The 18,570-nt window shown below is 54.2% G+C and overlaps 2 protein-coding genes across 2 annotated transcripts in view; both read right to left on the reverse strand.

Moving 5' to 3' along the window:
* Nucleotides 1-202: 202 nt before the first annotated feature.
* Nucleotides 203-8,104, reverse strand: RPS6KL1 (ribosomal protein S6 kinase like 1). The gene is made up of 10 exons (XM_029964094.1): nt 7,708-8,104; nt 7,270-7,394; nt 6,350-6,442; nt 5,471-5,518; nt 4,572-4,704; nt 2,479-3,342; nt 1,582-1,671; nt 1,346-1,428; nt 958-1,053; nt 203-837 (listed from the first exon to the last, which is right to left on the reverse strand). Exons 1-10 carry the CDS (start codon nt 8,102-8,104, stop codon nt 727-729), a joined length of 2,040 nt encoding a protein of 679 aa, XP_029819954.1. The 3' UTR covers nt 203-726.
* Nucleotides 8,105-13,171: 5,067 nt separating this feature from the next.
* PGF (placental growth factor) overlaps nt 13,172-18,570 on the reverse strand; it is a 6,841-nt gene continuing 1,442 nt past the window's right edge. The window contains exons 2-6 of the mRNA XM_029964095.1: nt 18,124-18,320; nt 16,602-16,678; nt 14,886-14,915; nt 14,734-14,796; nt 13,172-14,006 (exon numbers count right to left, since the gene is read on the reverse strand). Of these exons, the coding sequence (XP_029819955.1) occupies nt 13,985-14,006; nt 14,734-14,796; nt 14,886-14,915; nt 16,602-16,678; nt 18,124-18,320 (389 nt within the window). The 3' untranslated portion in view covers nt 13,172-13,984. The remainder of the gene's footprint in view (nt 14,007-14,733; nt 14,797-14,885; nt 14,916-16,601; nt 16,679-18,123; nt 18,321-18,570) is intronic.

An 18,570-nucleotide genomic window follows, 5' to 3' on the forward strand; every position in this document is an offset into this window, starting at 1 on the left:
CAAGCAGGACACAAGGGCAGATGGCCAGGCACTCATTGCCAGCTTCTGGATTTTGGCTGCATGGTGCTGATGGCCAGGGGATGACACCAACCTGGTGCTCACAGGCAGGTTTGAGAAACAGATTTGGGGCTCTCCCTTGCTCAGCATGCTTGGCCTAAGGCCTAGCTCGTTCAGCTCAGAAACAAAAGAACATCTCTTCAAGCAATAATGAGTGGTTTATTTTTTCAGAGGGTGAGGGGGAGAAGAGCAGAGGGTTCCCTCCCATCTCCTGCAGCAGGCATTACCCACACACACAGACATGCAGTAAGGGATGGGCAGAGAGCTTGGGCTCCAGCCAGCAGTACCCAGGGGGGCTGCATTTGAAAGCCACAAAAAATAACAGAGCAGGAAGGTCACTGTGGTAGCAGCAGAGAGAAAAAATGAGGAGTTCCAGGGTGTGGTGCTAAGCTGAGCAAGGGATGCCCCAGAAGGGGCACATGGTCTCTCCCTGGGGGTGAGCACCTGGGCTCCCTTTCCCACTAGGGAGGACCTGGATGAGAAGACAGCCTGGCCCAGCCTGCAGCAGAGACAGGCCATGTAAGGCTGCAAAACTTCATGTGTACCCCAGCCCAGGGCAGCCCTTGAGGCAAACTCTCCCCAGCAGGCAGAGCTGCCAGTGCCACCTGGGTTCACAAGTGCCATGGACAGAGGATCGGTGCCCAGCTCCCTAAGGGAAGCACAGCCTGCCTAGCCCACCAGCTTGTTCCAGGGGACAGTGCTGAAGAAGGAGTGGGACTTCAGCTTGGCCATGCCACCTCCTCCGGAGCCCAAGCGCTGCTTTGGATTGTACTGCAGGAGCTGCAGAGAAAGGGGATGGGACAGTAGGAGGGGTAGATGGGAACACTGGAAAAGCAATCCAGTCTGCCTTTCCCCAGCCTCTAGCCCTGTCCTCCCTCCCATCCACCGGAAGTCCCTCACCTCGGTGAGCAGCGATGTAGCAGCCAGGCTGAGCCCCTGTGGCAGATGTAGCTGGGTGTGAGGCTGAATTCCCGCCGGATGGTTTTGTGAGAGTGGCTGCAGGAAGCAGAGGGTGATGGTAAGCAGAGGCACAGAGGAGCGCAGGAGCACCTCGCTGAGCCTTCATTGCTACACAACCCAGCCCTACACAGCAGGATTTAAAACCCAGGGCTTTTTACACCCAGAGACCATGCACAGGCACTAGGAATCACTTGTCCAAAGTGACCTGGCAAATCACTGAGGTGCCAGCAAGACAAGGCAGCCTTCCAGCCCCTGCACAGCAGGAAGCCCTTGTGCTACAGTGTCACCTCCTCCTCCCCCACCCTCCTTGCACAGCTCAGCCTCTTACCACTCCTGTCAGCAATTCATACAAGAGCGAGCCAAAGCTCCAATAGTCAGCTGCTTCAGTGGGCTCCATGATCCCCCCAACTTCTGCAGAAAAAGCCAGAGAGGGGTTAATGGGGGAGGCAGGGAGCACAAATGGCCATACTATGCTGGGCACATCTCACTGCCTGCAGAAGCTCCCTCACCCCAGTTGGTGGCACTGGGAAGAGGGCAGGACAAGGCAGGGCTCACATCCCTTACCTGGAGCACTGTACAGCTCTTCCCGTGCCTGGCTGCAGTATTGGGGCTCCACCTCAGTCCACTGGCCAAAGAAGGTGAGACGGACATGACCTGCAGAGCAGCACCGGAGCCGAAAGCAGGGAGATTAGGACAAGACTAGGGACTTTGTTTGGAGCACTAAGCCAAGCCATATCCCCACACTGGGAACAGCCAGGGTACTAGGCCCCAGTCATGCTCTGAACACAGAGGCACTGTGCATCCCCTGGCATCACACACCCCCCCAGCCTTCCAGTGCTTGCCTGGGATATGCAGCACTTTGAGCTGGAGAGACTGGCTAGGTGGGCTCCAAGCTAACAGACCTCAGTGCAGGCTGTGGTGAGGAAAGAAGGGGCTTTTTGGGGGATGAGGGGGAAGGTTATCTTTCCTCTTGCAAAACTCTCTGCATTTTTCTTAAGCAATTAGTAGCTCTCCAGATGTTTGCCCCAGATGTTGCCAGCTGAGCAGTGACTTGCACTCAGAGTGGTACCCATAGCACAAAAGGATGGGAAGGCTCCAGAACACCCCAGCAGGAAGTAACTAGGAGGAGAAAACTGCAGTCCCATTAACCTCAGCTGGTCTCAGCTTTCCCATGCTGGGATTTCCCAAGCAGCCAGCCCCCATGTGGGAGCAGGGGCAATGCATTCCTGTGGCTATAGCCCCTGATTCTCCTCCTGCAGAGCCAAATCTTGTACTAACCACTTGGAAAACCTGAGATCACACTTCCAACTTCAGGAACATTCAAACCTCTCCAAACTCCCATCCTCCTCCAAAGGAAACTCAAGAAAAGTCCATGTTTCCTGGAAATGGGGCAAGCAGCAGTCTCCCAGCTGAGAGACCAACCTTGTCCTCCTCGGAGCAGCAGCATGGGGCACTACCTACCAGCTGCATCAAGCAGCAGGTTCCTGGGGTTGAGGTCCCGGCACAATACACCCTGTTGGTGAAGTCCCTCTAAGGCCAGGAGGATTTCTGCTGCCCACAGCTGCACCTGCTCCTCCTTCACAGCCCACGCTCTCTGGTTCTGCCTGTGGGAAGCCAAAGCCCTGCATGGTCCTGATGGTTGCTGCTTGCTGAGCTGGCCACAGGTCAAGCTTGCTTCTCGTGAGGGCTCCCACGCTGCTGGGTCAGGCCCACAGGGCTTGCCAGAGCTGGACAGGGCAACTCGTGCAGGAAGCTGCCTCTGACCCAAGATCAGGAGAGGCTGAGCCCCGGAGACCTCAGACACTTTCTGAGACAGTGGTTCCCCTGCCCCTGGCTGGACCCTTCTTTTTGATCCAGGGGCAAGGGCCTGGGGAAGCCTGGAGTCTTGCTGGGAGGCTGTTCTCTCTGATACGCAGCCTGTGCTGCTGGTTAGATCATCCCAGAGGTAGACAACCAGGCCCTGGCCAGCGAGGTGGCCAGGGCATTTGGCTGATGGAAAATAGTCCACGACACCAGACACAGTCATGCTTGGATCCTGTCCTCCAGGTGCTGCCCTCATGCTGCTGGCAGGAGCCAGGAGAAGCTGGTGGTGGTTTCCTGAGCTGGGGTCTGTGGGCCCAAGGGACTGCTCCTGAGGTAGTGAAGCATCAGTGTTTTGGTGGGTCACAGAGCCTGGGAGGCCACTGCCTAGCCAAGCTTGGCTGCTACCCTGGGAGGTTCCCACACCATCCTCTCTGCCACGGTCCCTCAGGGCTTGAATGGTGTTTGAATCAGAGTCCTCCTGGACGCAGTACTTGGAGCGGAGGTGAGACCACAGTGTCTCCCCTGGAAATCAGAAAGAAGAACAAATGATGAGTGATATGGTTTGAAGCTTGCTCCCTGCCAAGTCTCCAAACCTTACCACCAGAGTTCCCCCCCCCCCCCAAACCTCAAGGAGAAGAGGGAGAAAAAAAACTAAGAAAACCCGAAACGAGAGAGAGACAACCAAAGTGAGATATATAAATATATTTACACTTATATACAATTAAAATAAGGGAAAGGGAAGGGGGAAGGGAAAAAGGGAACAAAACTAAAATATTATATATATAATAAATATCCCAATTAGCAGCCCAATATCTATCCACTAAAAGAGTTAGCAAAGAAATAGCTCACTACTCTCCTGGGACAACCGAGGGTCGCTCCGGAACGATCGCCGGCAACCTCTGTCTCCCAAGGTCGACAAGGCCCAACCAGGCCTCGCTCCCCAACATGGCAGACTCAACAGCAGGGAACCTGCACCTCCAAGCCGCCGGAAGGAAAGAGAGCGAAGGCCTCTCCTCCTTTCTTCTTATAATCTGGCTTACGTAAAAATCGTAGGGAATACTGGGTAAATCTGGACCCTTCCTTGGTTACAAACTGGTCACCAAGGAAGGCCTAGCCCAAACCACCACAATGAGGAACAAGGTATCCCTGGTTCTCCCACCATGGACACAGCCCATTCAAGCACAGGCCAAGGCCCACATACTGAGGATGTGACTGAGCATCATTAATCTCCCCTGCAGCAAAGCTCAAGTCCATGCAGAATATGCCCTAGCCCTGCGAGCACACCATGCTCAACACCACACCTCCCCCAAGGACCTAGCACATCAAAGTCTCCTCCTTTAGCAGCCCTGCTCCCCATTCTGCACAGCCTCCTTTTCTTTTAAAGATGCTGGATGACATCAACTTCTTTACCTAAAGGCATTCCTTCCCATGAGACAAGGTGGCTAGCTTCCATATAACATCCCCCAACACACAACCTCTTTCTCCTTGTAGGTCTCCACAAGCCCATTTCTAGGTTACATGCCCAGTCAGTTCTTATCAAATCTCCAGAATTCCTACTACATGTGAGCAGCTCCGTCCACAGAGTCTTCAAGCCCTGGTACCCACCACCCTCCTATGAAGGAGACTTGCACTGTCACTATAAAAATTAGTTCCAAAACAGTAGGAGAAACGTATTTGGGATTTTAAAGAAAGGGAGGTTAGGGATAAACCAAGATGCTTCACAGACAGGAGGCAAGGCTGTCTCCACTCACCCTGCACGTGCTCCAGGTGGAGGAAGATGGAGTCCTCACTCACATAGTAGCACAACAGCTTGACCATGAAGGGGACCCCATGAGGGATGATGGTCTGTCGTTCACGGGTCTCAACATGGGATTTGGGGAGGCTCTGAGGAGGTACAGGCAAATGTGTGTTACAGCACAGGGACTGGGACTCCCTGCTGCCTAGCACATGGCAGGACTGGAGGCCAGCCAGAAGGTAGCGTGCCGTCTTCCAAGCCCCATGGCTGCTCGACTGTGTCACCTGCAATGGAACTCCCCATCTGTGGAAACGCGCAGCTCTTGCGGAGAGGTCTGTCCATCCCCAGCACTCAGCCGTGATAAGGCAGCCCTCTGCAAAGCTCTGCCAAGGCATGGCACTCCCCACCTGTACTGTGGGATCCAGAGGGCACTGCTGGTCCAGAGCAGTGACCACCCCACAACCACCCCTGCTCCCTTCAGGCAGGAACCTGCTATGCCAGCCCTTTCTCCTCTTCCCCTGGAACTGATGGCTCTCCCTGTCATGCCAGATCCTCCTGGTCCAATTATTGAAATCCTTTATTGTTAGTTCCAAGGGGACTGGAAAATGCTCTAGAACTTGCATTGAGCACATCTCACCCATAACTTGTTTCAGGGGTTGACCAGATTAACAGGGGCATAAGTCTTGGCTTGAAGCATTACAAAGCAGAGAAACAGATGACCAAGGAGAACTACTTCCCTTCTGATCACAAAGGATGGCTGAGGCAGCCAGAAGAAGCTTTGTGAACCATGAACTTCCTCCAACACCTCTGAGAGCTGCTATTTTTTGGTCCTTTCACCTGCCCCAGCCACCTGCTTGAACAAGGAGGCCCTGGCATGACAGGGAGAAACAGGCAGATGAAACTGAAAACACTCACCTTAAGTATAAAGGTCCCACCAGTGGCTGGATCCTGGACGATCTGCACCTGGAAGCAGTATTCACAGTACCTGTCAGAAGCAATCACTGCTTCCACCCCAACACACAGCCTACAGGAATGACCCAAGAGACTTAACTCTGGAACTTAAAAAACTACCACCCAACTAGAGGAGTTTGGTGGGGCTCAAACCTCTACTCTTGAAAGACAAAATGAAGGTTATTAGCAAGGAGACAGCCATGCAGCCAGGAAGCAGAGAGTTAATTAAACCCAAGAGGTGACTCCCATGCCATTTTTCCTTCCTTCACACCAAAGGGTTTCACAGTGCTCCTTCCAGGAGCTCTTTGGAGTGCACTAGGCTCAAACCTGGGCCTCATCATGACAGGAAGACCACATCAGTCCGGACAAACTGAGATGTGGGAACAGCAGTGGAGAGCAATGTGTAGTGTGTGTATGGGGTCAGTAAGCCTGGCATCTTCGTTCCGAGATCACAAACTAGTAACTAGTTTATTCATCCAGATAGCTCATCTTCTGCTGAAGTCCAGATTACCCACAGGAATCTACCATTGCGACACCTATCATCAACCATGATTCCATGTGTGGGAAAGAACTGGACGTATCAACCTCCTTGTAAATAACCTGGGAGCTCTGGTAAGCAAAAATAATGGGGACATGAACAGATTTCACGATTAACTCCAATGGGTTCTTCAATCCAGTCCTGTGAATTATTCTTAGTGGGAATGGTGTGGATGGATAACCCCACATTCCCTGGTGGGCGTGCTAGGGGCTAGCACCCCCATCCCAGCTGCTAAGACCCTCCAGTTTACACTCCCTTTGGTCTAGCTGCAGCCTCACCCTCCCAGTTCCACACCAAGTCATTACCTTATCAATCACTCCCACAACCTTACACCGTCTCAGGTTCTCCACTGCTGAGCTCAGCGTCCTGATGGGCCGGAAGCGCAGGCTGCTATAGCCCTGCAAGGCAGTGAGAGAAGAGGATGAAGGACTTAGAGATGCTACTGTCCATGACATGGGGTGGGAGAAATCCCAGCATTTTCCAGAGGAGGCAGCAATACTGCCTACCTGGTCAACATTCAGAGACAACACTCCAAATGAATGAATTATGGCTGTGATTCATTCCTAACATCAGCTGAACCATTTTCTTGGCCAGTCCCTGGATTTCTGAACTTTTCAGGGAAAGCTTGTACCTGCAGCAGAGGTAAAATCACTTCAAAATTTATAGCTAGACCTGAACTGTTTCATTACTAAAGGGATCTATATGAAAGGTAGTTGTATTTCTCCCCTCATCCTTCTTACCAAGCCCCAACCTTGCCCTGCCTCACTCCCTTCTCCCTTCTTTAACCACCTCCTCCTCACAATTCAGCAAGCAGCCATTGGTTTCCATAAAGATGGGAACAATGACAGGGAAGATGACATTTTTAACACTTGACAAGGTGGTTACCTGCAGTGGCTTCAGTCTCCCCAAAAATGGCCATATTCACTATGGTGACAGCAAGCTAAGCGTACACATTTTCGGGGGGGGTGGTTCTGGAAACATCCCAGGAAAGCTGGGCCCATGTCAGCTCCTTGATCCAGGCAGGGCAAAGAGCTGCCAGCTCCCACACAGCCACTGGCATGCCAGGACACTTTGAAGCTTGATGTGTATGCCATTTTCTCTACACCATCATACTGTGGCATGTGGCAGAGGCTCACTGGGGCTGCTCTATCTGTGTCCCCCACGGTTTCCCAGTGATGCAGCTTTGCTGCCATCCCACCCATGCTGCCCCACATGAGCCCCTCACCGTGGCAGTGGTGTTGCCACCCCCTGCAGCCCGCTGGAGGTGGCAGTTGAAGATTTCCTCGGCGCGCCTCAGGTACTGTGTGATCTTCCGCTTCACGGCCTCCCGACGCTCCTTATTGGGGTCCACTGTGGTTGGTGCAGAGAGTGGCTGTGAGGGGCCTGCCACGCTCCCCTGGTGCCCTGGCCACAGTCCCCAGGGAGATGCCCCAGTCCCCTCACCCTTCTCCCAGAAGGGATGCACTCCCTGGCTGCACTCCCCGGACAGATGCCCCAGTGCCCTCATCACAGTCCCTAGAGGGACGTCCCGGTCCCCCTTGTCATCCTCCCTGGAGGGATACCCTGACCCCCTCACTGCACTCCCCAGATGGATGCCCTGGTCCCCTGGCTGGTGTCCCCGGAGGGCTGCCCCGGTGCCCCGTTCCCGGGAGGCCGCACACACCCTGCACGCCGCGGAGCAGCACGTCCACGCCGTTCTGGTAGTGGTTGAAGGCCTCCTCGTAGTCCTCGCTGACGTCCCGCTCCAGCGCCAGCCGCAGCTGCCGCGCCGCCTCCACCAGGTAGTCCGCCGCCCCCGCCGCCCTCGGGGCCCGCCGGGCTGACGCGGCTCCGCAGGCTGCCCCAGGTACACGCGGGCCTGCGCCAGCGCCCGGGAGCAGGGCTCGGCCTCCGCCCGGCTCATGGCCCCGCGCCGCGGGACAGCGGGAGGGGGGCGCGGGCTCAGCGAGGAGCGATGGCCCTTCGTCCGGCACCACCCGGCACCGCTCACCAGCACGCCCCCCGGCCCGCTCCCCGCCGCCCGCCCGCGGTCCGCACCTGGCAGCGTGGCCGCCAAGCATCCCGGCACGCGGGAGGGCGGGAGGGGCGCGGCGGGGAGGCCGGCGCTGATTGGGCTGCGGATGAGAGATCATCATCATCATCATCAATCATCACATCGCCCCGGCGGGGTCTGTGCGCCGGGTTTCCCCACCGGGGTTCCGCCCCTGCCGAGGCAGGCGCTCCATCGCTCCGTTAACGTGGGGTGAGCGCCGTCGCTCTGCTTGCTTTATTGTCATCGTTATTCACCATTAATTGCCCTTAATTAACCAAGCTCCTGTTCGTTAAGTGCTGTCTTTGCCGCTGCCTTTCCTTCCTCCCATAACGCTTAATTAGCCGTGTTTTAATTAGCCTTTGCCTCTGCCGGCCCCCGAAGGGTGCACCCACTCCAGCAGCCCCTCCCCTCCCGCTGCCCCAGTTAAGGTACTGGGTGTGTTGCCGCTTCATCACGGTCAGCCCATGGCACCCTTGGCTCTTCCCGATTTCATCTTTCAAGTGGGTGCTCTTGCCCCTGATGCCGGGCTCTCAGCTGGCCCTTCTACCAGTTCTTGTAGACTCATTGAGTTTTACAAACTTATTTCAAATGTACAGAACAGGGAACATCAGCACAAATGCATAAAGGTACAGCAAAGTGACATCATAGTCAAGATTCCAGTTGGTGGTTAGTACCACTTAGTATGTAGAAAATAGCAGTCTCTGTCTTAGCCTAGAAACATGTATTCCTGCCCTCCTGGCTTCGCTTTTTTTTGGGAGGCCAGAAAGGCCTTGCAGGGCCAAATAGATCAATACAGTTATTAGCGAAGGAGATTTGCTGAACCAGGAGTGCTCAGTTAGTTACTGCTCAGGCCAACTGGTTTGCTGTGTCTGTTGGATTATTGGTCCCAGTTTGACTAACCACCTTTCCAGAGGGATGACAGGGGACCTGCAAAGGGAGGAGGGCTGGAATTAAATCCCAGGGATATCCTAAGAAAAACTATACTAAGATTTGTTGGGAAAAGAGAGGCACCTGCATCTTTGTCCATCCCTTGCTAACCTATGAGCATGTCCCATTCCAACAGGAAGTGATTCTAAAAAGAGAGTTTCATTTTGACAGGAGCTGGCCTTGTGCTGTGCCATCACAGCCACACCAGCCTGGTCGGTCCCTGTGTTCAGCTGCTGCTGGAGCCAGTACTTGCTGTGGGGCTACCCTGTGGTTGCTTCATACCCTGTGCACACTGATTGCAGGGGGTCTCCCTGGCTCAGCACCCCCAGGTAGCTCTTTCACGCAACCCAGTCGGTTAACAACAGAACAGGAAAGCAACCAAACTCTCTCTAATGAAGACCATTTCTTTGGGAGTATGAAAGTATTAACTGTCTCAGAGGGCAGGGCTGGGAGGACAAAAAGGGGTCTGCTTTGTGAGGCAACCGGCTGCCCAGACATCATTGGCTTGCTTTGTTCTTTGATTTCTCCTCAAAACATTTCCAGGTTCCTTTTCCCCACCAAACCCTACATCAGAGAAATAAATTTTTTTTTGCCCAGTCTGCTTATATCTCCCAGTCTCTGGGGCCTTTTAATTCCCACTAGAGCCTGGGGGCTTCTCCTTCAAACTCAAGAGAAAGTCTGAGCAGGAAAAAAGTGAGGTGGGGCCCTGGATGAGAGCAGGGGTGCTGCTGGCACAGCTCACCTGCCTGACTTCAGCAGATCTATGTGGGCCTGGAGAGGACAGAGAGCACAGGTAAATTACAAAATCCAGCGCAATGTATCTGTAGAGGGGTGTGGATATTGAGGTGATGGTGGTACAGAGATATGTGAAGAGGAATTGCTAGGAGGGGAACTGTTGAGTTCATTGTCAAACACCTCTGAAGCAGCCAGAAGAGCGTGAGCCAAAGGCATCAGCAAGAAGTGCCCCAAGGACTGGCCTGCAAGGAAGAGCCTTGCAAGAGGAGAAGACACATACCAGTCCTGAGGCACAGCTGCCCTTACCTGTGGGCTTCCAGGTTCCTGTGTCAGTGCTGGACGGAAGATGTTAAATTTGGGGGATTACTTTTAGATTAACCTGTTGAAGAGTTTGTGGCCCTTGTCGGGAAGTGGGAACTCCCAAAACAAAACTAGCACAGACAAATAACAGGGAGAGCTGCCTTTTTTCTTACAGCCTAAAATAGATGCATGAGAACTGGCAAAAGCTTAAAACATGCTGAGACTGCAAACATCACTGACTGCAGAGGCAGAAGGATTATACCCAACTTTGTTCAGATGCAAAAGTCTTGTAAGTCAAAAGTGAGAGGTTAAGACCTCAGTGAATCTTTATTTGCATGGAGACATGAGACATCTGCACTGGCATATGCCGGGAGAAGCTGCAGGGAGGCAGCACTCCAGTGGCCTCCTAAGACTGGGGAGGCTGGAGGTAACCGGATAAGCTTTAATGTCAGGGCTTCATCAGCTATGACACTATGTCTCTGGGCCGATCTCCACATCACCTTTACAGGTACTTCCCCAAAAATATGTAATATTTTGTTCCTGATGCATAAGCCTGGTTTATGTTTTGTCTCCCCCATAACTCTTCTACTAAACCATTTTACTGCACTTCTGACTCCTAAAGCCTTATTAAACAAACCTTTGCTCTATAAGGCTGGGAGACACAGGGAGCCCAGGGATGCTGATAACACAGTGTGTGCTGCTCCTGTGAGACAGCTGCCTGTCTGCAAGGCTCACACAGGCAGGGGAAGGATGGAGAATTTGGGAGAACCAGGGCTGGGGCATGTTTTACACCTGGCCATGGGGGACCCCGCTGGCTTTGGGGCTGAGGTCTGTCATGGTCCCTTTACAATGGCACCAGTCTGCTCCTACAGCCCGGCTCTACAGCACCTGGGGGACATGAGGTTCTGTAGATGTAGCTGACCTTGTCAGGGTGCTCAGGTAACATATCTGCTGTGGCCAAGGAGGGCTGCCAGGAGCTAGTGGTTGAAGCGTCTAAAAAAGGCACAACTGGGAGCAAACAGAGTGGGGACCAGCAGAAAGTGGTTGGTCTCCTTGAGAGGAAACATGAGTGGTGGACACAAGCCCTGAGGCCAGGAGCCCTGCTCTTCCCCTTGGGGCAGCAGCCCCCCACCTTGATCTTTATACCACCACTGGGTGTGATGTCCTGCTGGAAGTCCCTGCCCCCTCGGGATGAGGGGAGTGGCAGGACTCCCCTCTGGCAGGGACAGGGAAGGGAGCTGGTGTTTCCCTGAGTATGTGATGCCTGCAGCAGCCACAGGAACTCCAGGGAGGTGCTAGTACTCATTTGGTTCCCATTACCTCCCCAGAGTTAGAGGGAGGCTGGACGATGCAGCTCCCAAACCTCCTGTGTAAGTGATGCCTTCCCCTGCTCCCTGCCCTTGTTGCTGTTTCAGTGGGACAGCCACGTCCATCCCAGGCACCTGTGTCCTTGTTGTCCAAGACTCCATGACACCGGAGGAACAAGGGACAAGGTCACACAGAGCACCCAGGTGGTTCAGGTGATGGAGGGGGAGAAGCAACACAGGGTAGCCATGCAAGGCAGGCTCCTGGCCCTACCAACTCTGATGGGCAGAGCTGCCTGGAATATCTCAGTGCAGGGCAGCAGTCAAAGAGGTGACACCAGACACCAGGAACTGTTTGGAAAAGCTGCTGGCCATGAGTGTGTTTGAATTTGTTTGGGTTTTTTAATAATCACTTTTGATAAATTTATTTTTATTAATTAACATACTTGGGTTTATGTAACTTCCTTTTTAAAAGTTTAATAGTACTGAGGTGAAACTTTAATGTTAAAGCAATATAGAAACCATCATGTACATCCTCAAGTGCTGCGTGTGGTTCTCCTTGGCCTTAGAGAGCAACCAGCCAGGCTGAAATGGCACACAGGGATGTGTCCTGCATGGACCAGGACAGGCCTCCAGAGCTAGGGTGCCATGTGGCCCACGCAGACCCTGAGTAATGTGGGAAGGGAAGCAACAAGTCCCCCTCATCCACAAGGTAGTGAAGGAGGAACTTCATGGATCATTTTTGAAGCAGAGCCTATGTAGGCTGTGCTCCAGGACACTGTGGATACCAGAATTGGAAATGGGATCCAAAGGGGATCCAGCAAGCTCCTGAAGGATATGCCCAGCTTCATGGGTGCAACTCACCCAGTCCATGCCATGCTACATGGTGGCAGCATGGAGGTTCACATCTCCTCAAAACCCACCACCAGCTTTCCCTGACTGGGATTTGCCCTGTCCCCATGTCCTTGTGCCAGCCCCAGGCAGCACAAGCATTACAGCTCAGAGCAAGCCTACCCCTGCTACATGCAGCCATGTCAGATGTGGGAAGGAGCTGCCTTGGACCCCAACTTCTGCTCCGCTAGGCTCCGCTCTTGCTCCTCAGAGCAGGATAAACTGCAGGTCCCATCATTTGAGGGTAATCTTGAAGCATTTGCAGATCTTGCCCTCCAGTCTTTTGCTTGAAGCTTTCAAGAATGACCTTTGATTTAACCCAGTGCCAGGGGTGCCTCACAAACATGCTGGTACCCAAGTCACCCTTAGGGTTTCCAGCTATATGCACTGCTTCAGGATATGGCTTGCACAGGTCAGTATGTGATGCATTTGGCAGGCAGCCCCTGCAGCAAGGGCAGGAGGGAGGACAGGAAGAGCCCCAGGAATACTGCTCAAAGCATGGAAAGCCAGGGGCTGTGATTTCCCCACCAGACCTGGGCACAGGGCTGGTTGAGTGGGGAAAGTAGAAAATAGCAGCACCCGCAGCCACCTCAATGAGGGCCACCAGCTCCCTGTACACTCAGGGTATTCCCAGTAAGATATGGGGGCCCCAGCCCAGCCTGCCCCCCCATGTCAGGTAAACGAGCCTTGGTGGAGTGTTTCCTGAGTGGGAAAGCCCATGGGCAGCCTGCCCCACACTGCCCTAAATCTTGTATCAGCCCTGCCAGGGAGGACAGAACAGCGAGCCAGACATTTGGACAGGGTGGGGGAAACAGGATGGTAAATAGGAAGAGGTACCAGTCTCACATCGTAGTATAGAGGAGAACAGCAGTTCCCCCAAAGGTCTCCCAGTACCCAGCTGAATTCCAGCACATGGGTAGTGTCCCAACATGGGCAGCAACTTGGTCCTGACCTGCTGGTTGCCCGTCTCCAGCATTAAACCAAGGGCAGTCCCTTGGGTGCTGAAGGGTTGGTGCTGGGGACAAGCCCTGGATCACTGCAGGACTGCCCTCCTCCAGCCTGGGTGGGTGCCCACAGGGAAGCATCCTGCCTGCAGCTACTGGAAAGCAGATAGGAGCGCTCACACTGCCAGCTCTCACTTCTCACCACCAGCTTTTATTGAGCAGGGCAAGGCTGGGATGTGGCTGCAAGCAAGGAGCCCAGTTCCCTCCCAGTCCCCACCAGAACAGCTTCCCAAGCAAGCTCCCTGGCACCCTCCTGGGCTGTCCCGTGCCAAGGCTGGGACAGATGCAGCCCTGCAGCCTTGCCTGCCCCAGGTTTCCTTCCTCCCCAGCTGCAGAGCACTGACAGGACAGAGAAGTTTTCCAGCCCTGTGAGCCATCTCTGCTTGCTCCCACATCACGCTGTCCTCCCCAGCCAGTTCCAGCAGCACATCCACCAGCTCTGCTCCTCGCTGTCCCCAGGATGCCCTTGAACACCAACACACGGCTTGAGCTCCTCATCTTCAGCCCCAGACCTGGTCATGGGTCCTTTTGTCCTGCTGCCAACAGGGCAGATGGGGCAAGGGAGTCCTTGGTTCCAGGCTGTATTCCCGCCAAGGTCAGGCAAGAGTCCAGTCAGCTCTTCCCTGACAGAGTTCTGCTGCCCAGTGCAGCTTGGAGGGACATGATTCCACAAGTCTCCCATGCCAGGGGGAAATGCAACTGGCTCAAATCCAGGCAGCAAGATCGAGGCTGGGGGCAGAGCAGAGGCTACCTGCGTGGTGTGCCACATCTGCAAAGAGAGCATGGCATGGGGTGAACACTGCCAGAAATGGAGGGACACTTGGACCCCCAGGCTCTGCCCTGGATTCCCCTTCTCTGTGCCTGGCCCCTCTGACACTGAACTGCAGGGGTAGGGACTGCAGGCAGCCTCTTCATGGGGAGGAGTGAGAGCGATGGGGCTGGGGCTGGTTGAGCCCCTAACAGCAGGCTTCAGACAAAATGGGGAAATGCTAGAGGAAAGTGCCAGCCACAGGTGACATACCTCAGAAGTGCCCACAATGAGTCCAGTCTGTGCTGTCATAGCAAGAGGATTGAGAAAGTGAGCTAAAGGATGGAAAGGGTAGAATAACCCAAACAATGACCAGTCAAGGACAGCAGGAAAGACACAGTTGGCAGCAACATGAGGCTGAAACTGGAAATTCATGGATTCAGGAAACCTAGTGTGGTCTATGATGGTGATAGAGCTAAGCACCATCAAGTCAAACAGTCCATCCATCCCCACCCCATCCAGCTTTGAGCAGCTGAGCCTGGAGACTATGAAGCACCGATTGAGCCTTCAGTAAAAAACCTATCTCCCCACAGCTGCCCACTGTCCCCTCCTGCTTTCTTCTGTGTCTGCTCTGCACAAATCCCTCACTTCTCACAGTGTCAGTAAAGATCTAAATGTTTAAAGAAGATGCTCATCCCAAAAAAATTAACTCACAAGACAGCACCCATACCTGCCCCTGCTCACTTACAGTTCACAGTCTTTCCGTCCCTTCTTGTCTTGTCTTCTCTTACCTCGGCTCTTGGACCTCCTCCTTCAAAAGGAAAGTACCACAAGAGGGGCTGATGTGTGGGAGACGAGACCCACAATTTCAGCCAGTAATGTTCCCCCGATGTTACTTACCTTCCCAACCTCATCAGGTCCTGCCGGGGCCTGCAGAGTGGGAAAAAGACAGAGTGGAGTGGTTATTGGGCAGTGCTGCATGTTGAGCTGCAGGAGGTGGCTTATTGACATGCCCCAGTTCATAGCACAATCTACCTGTTATCATTTGTGCTTAAAACAGACCCAATATCACTTCTCTCCATTTTATCAACTCCTCAGCCAGGAGCTAATTACAGTAGGCAGAGACCGCAAAGGGGCTGGCCAGCTTTGGTGACTCCCCTGGGGATGTGACATTTTTGCCAATGAGGTAAGTTAAGTCTCAGCTGCTCTCAGCAACAGTTTTCATAGCTCATAGTTAAACAAGATGCAACATCCTGAGTAACAGACATGTGGGATTTGCTGCAAAGTTTCGGTAGTGGTTCTCAGCCACAACACACTTGGCTTAAGCATTCCCTTTAGGGGTCAAGGCAAGGACATCTACCATGCCTGCACTACAGAAAGGAGCGATGTGCAGGTGTGGAAGAAGCTTAAGGAAAAAGCCAAAAGCAGCTGCAGCAAGAAGTTTTCACAGATTCTAAGGCAGCCTACACAAGTGCTCATAGGAGATCCCCTGGGAGTTACCCTAGGTAGAAAAACCACAAAAAGCTTAGGAAATTCCCTGCATGGAAAATAGCTGGAAATGAAGGGGGGGGGAAGTAACACATGTGCTTCTTCCCACTCTCCCTTCTGCATTCAGTGACAGACACTCCAGAGAGAGCATGGAGCTGGGTCTGCTCCAGTACATCTGCTCATAAAATTGCAGGGGAATACCAACTTGGGGATCCTCAGGCTCTTCTTCCAGGCAAGGATCGTGTCTAATGGCTGCCCAGCAGGACATTCATCCCCCAGTTTTTGCAATACTAAATCACCTTTGGATCATGGAGAGTGATTGCCAGGACTCTTCACGCAGACAATACTGGAGAGGCTCTGTGGCAGGGACCAGATGCAGGCAGCACCAGAGCTGCTCACTGCTCCCACAGCACTGCAGTCCCCAGGCAGAGGCCCCATCCTGCCCAAGCTTTCACCACTTCTGGGACACAGTGAGCACCTCAAGGGGTTGACTAGGTGCCAGGAGTATGTGGCAGGTGGGTGCCACATCCATTCCTGTGCTGGATATCCACACCATGTTGGTGCTGCATGTTTCAAGTTTTCATTTGTTGGCTTGGATGTAGACCTCTGCTTCCCAGCTCTGTCTGGAGCAGCCTCCATTAAATGGAGGCCCAAGGCCCAGCTGTTGAGCTTTCTCTTTGGGCCATAGCCACACTCAAGCATGCCAAGCCATGGACTTCCCTCTGAGCCACCAGCCTGGACACACCAAACACCCGCCTCAGAGTCATTGGCCTTGCTCCTTTAGCCACAGGCAGATCCTCTGGCCAGAGCAGCAAAGGCATGCCAAGGCAGCTGCAGGGCTGGGGGGCACAGGCATGCCTCCTCACAGAGCCACGGTTGCCTCAGCCCTGCAGTCGGTGTGCGGTGCCTGACCTTGGGGCACAATGCCACACACTCTTGGCTGTGGGGAGCAGATGCAGAGGTGTGGTGCAGCCTGCAGCTGAACAAAGGCCATAAGGACCATCAAACCCTAGTGTGAACGGGTCTCAGCACAGACAGGGTGTCCCCAGCGCATTCCTGTCCCACATGCAGGGTGAGCTGGCAGGGTCACTCTTGCTGGAGGTGTAAAACAAGCCCAGGGGTCCCTACCTGCACTCGCACTGCTTGTGCTCAGTGAACGCCATCTCCACGTAGGGTGCCTCCCCATTTGGCTTTATCTTCAGGAGCTGAAAGAGGAGCAAAGGTTACTTCCCAGCCAGCAGCAGGAGGGGGCTGAAAGGGCTCCTGAGCCAGTGCCTTGCCACCCCAGCCTCCCAGGAAGACGCATGTCTAACCTGTTCCTCAGGACCTCCAACAACAGAGACTCCATCTCTACACGTAGGCAGCACCGGCCAGGTCCAGCTGCCCCAGCAGCTTGGGAGGCTCTGCTAGTGCCATTCCATGTCTTCAGGGCTTTAATTTAAGTCCCATGGTCTTGGGATTTCCCAGCCTTAGAAGATATTTTTCTGTGTCTGCCATTGTGGAAAGCTTTCCCATATTTGACCACTTTGCACATCTCCCTTCTCTGAAGGAAATATCCTCCATCGGCAGGTTTTCCAGACCATTCCCATCGCTGCTGCCTCCTCCCATTCCCTTTCCCACAGCACTGAGTGTGAACTGACTGGAGTCAGTATCACAGTGACTCTCCCATCCAGGAGTACAGGATTTGCCCTATCACGTGTCACTCCACAGCCCAGCCTGAAGTTCAGGATAGACATCCAGGGGCTTCATAGAGTATGTTCATTATCGATGTGATTCACACTAGCCCCTGCAGAAGTGTCTGACATTGCCATCCTGTGCACAGCAGCAGGATCCTTCCCATCGAGGGAGACCTATGCTTGGGGAGCTGCCTCTTGTTCATGTCAGGCCCTTGCTCCACCTCAGCCAAGAGTTTTTGGAAACTCCCACCCTGCCTTTCCCACCACACTTTCAAACCCTGAGGGACCAAAATCACTGATGATTTATTGCAGGCACACTCTAATCTGTCATCCATGGCAAAGCAGAGCTTTTCCCTGCTCCCTGCAGCATCAGCAGGTTGATCTCTGGCAGCACAGTGGAAGGGCTGCAGTGTGAGGACAGCTGCTGCCCAGTGCCTGGGGAAGAGTCGACCAGCCCAGGATGTCCCATCCCACATCTCACAGCTCTCACAGTGGGGACTGAAAATGTGGCTGGCTCAGCCCTTCATGTTCACCACGCCCTCAGCGTGGAGGCATTCGCTGTCAGCACCACCACAGGCATCATCTGATACAGGAGAGCCTCACTTCTCCCTGCGATTCAGGGGCAGCGCCCGCTTTGTCCCAGCAGGCAGTCATGGGCAAGTGGAAGACACCCAACACCATCACAAGACAGGGAAGGTCTAGAAAGATGACAGCAATGAGCAAGATGGCCCACACAAAAAGGAGAGGGCAGGGAAGCAGGGAGTGAGGCCAGTACCACCAGGGGTGACACCTGGCCTCAGGGGTAAGCCCAAAGAGCCGGCAGAGGGACCCTCCTGGCTTGGCATGCATTTGAGCAGCTGTGAGCCCCCTCCCTTGTTAGCTGCTACGATGCCTGCAAGTTCACCCTCCCGGTGCTTGGTGAACAGCCCACTACCTCCGCGGAGCAGCCACGGCCCCGCAGGGGCAGCGCGTACCTGCATGGTGACCGTGCTGGTCTCCACGGGGACGCAGCGGAGACCCTCGTCCCCACAACAGCCTCCACAGCGCTGCAGGGAGACGCAGGAGGGTCTGAAAATGTACTCCACCTCGTTGGGGAATTCGTTAGTGACGTCTACCAGCTGCTCCAGCGGCCGGCAGAAACTACGATTCCAGATCTCCCGAAAAGTCAGGACTGCAAGAGACCGGGACAGGGTCTATAAGGAGGCGTCCAGAGAGGCCACCAGGGCAGGTGCAGCAGCCGCGTTGGGGTCCTACAGCCATCATGGGGCACAGGGATGCAGAGGACCCCCTTTGCCCAGTAAGTCCATCACTTACTGGTGCGGGGGGCTCGCACAGCCACCACAGCCACCCCGATGGGCTCTTTCTCCCTCTGCCCGCCAGCTCCGTCTCCTCCCCAAGCCACTCTGCTCACTCGCGCCCCC

This window comes from Manacus vitellinus, unplaced genomic scaffold (assembly GCF_001715985.3).
Source record: "Manacus vitellinus isolate BGI_N305 unplaced genomic scaffold, ASM171598v3 scaffold_6_pilon, whole genome shotgun sequence".
In the NCBI taxonomy this organism is placed as follows: Eukaryota; Metazoa; Chordata; class Aves; order Passeriformes; family Pipridae; genus Manacus; species Manacus vitellinus.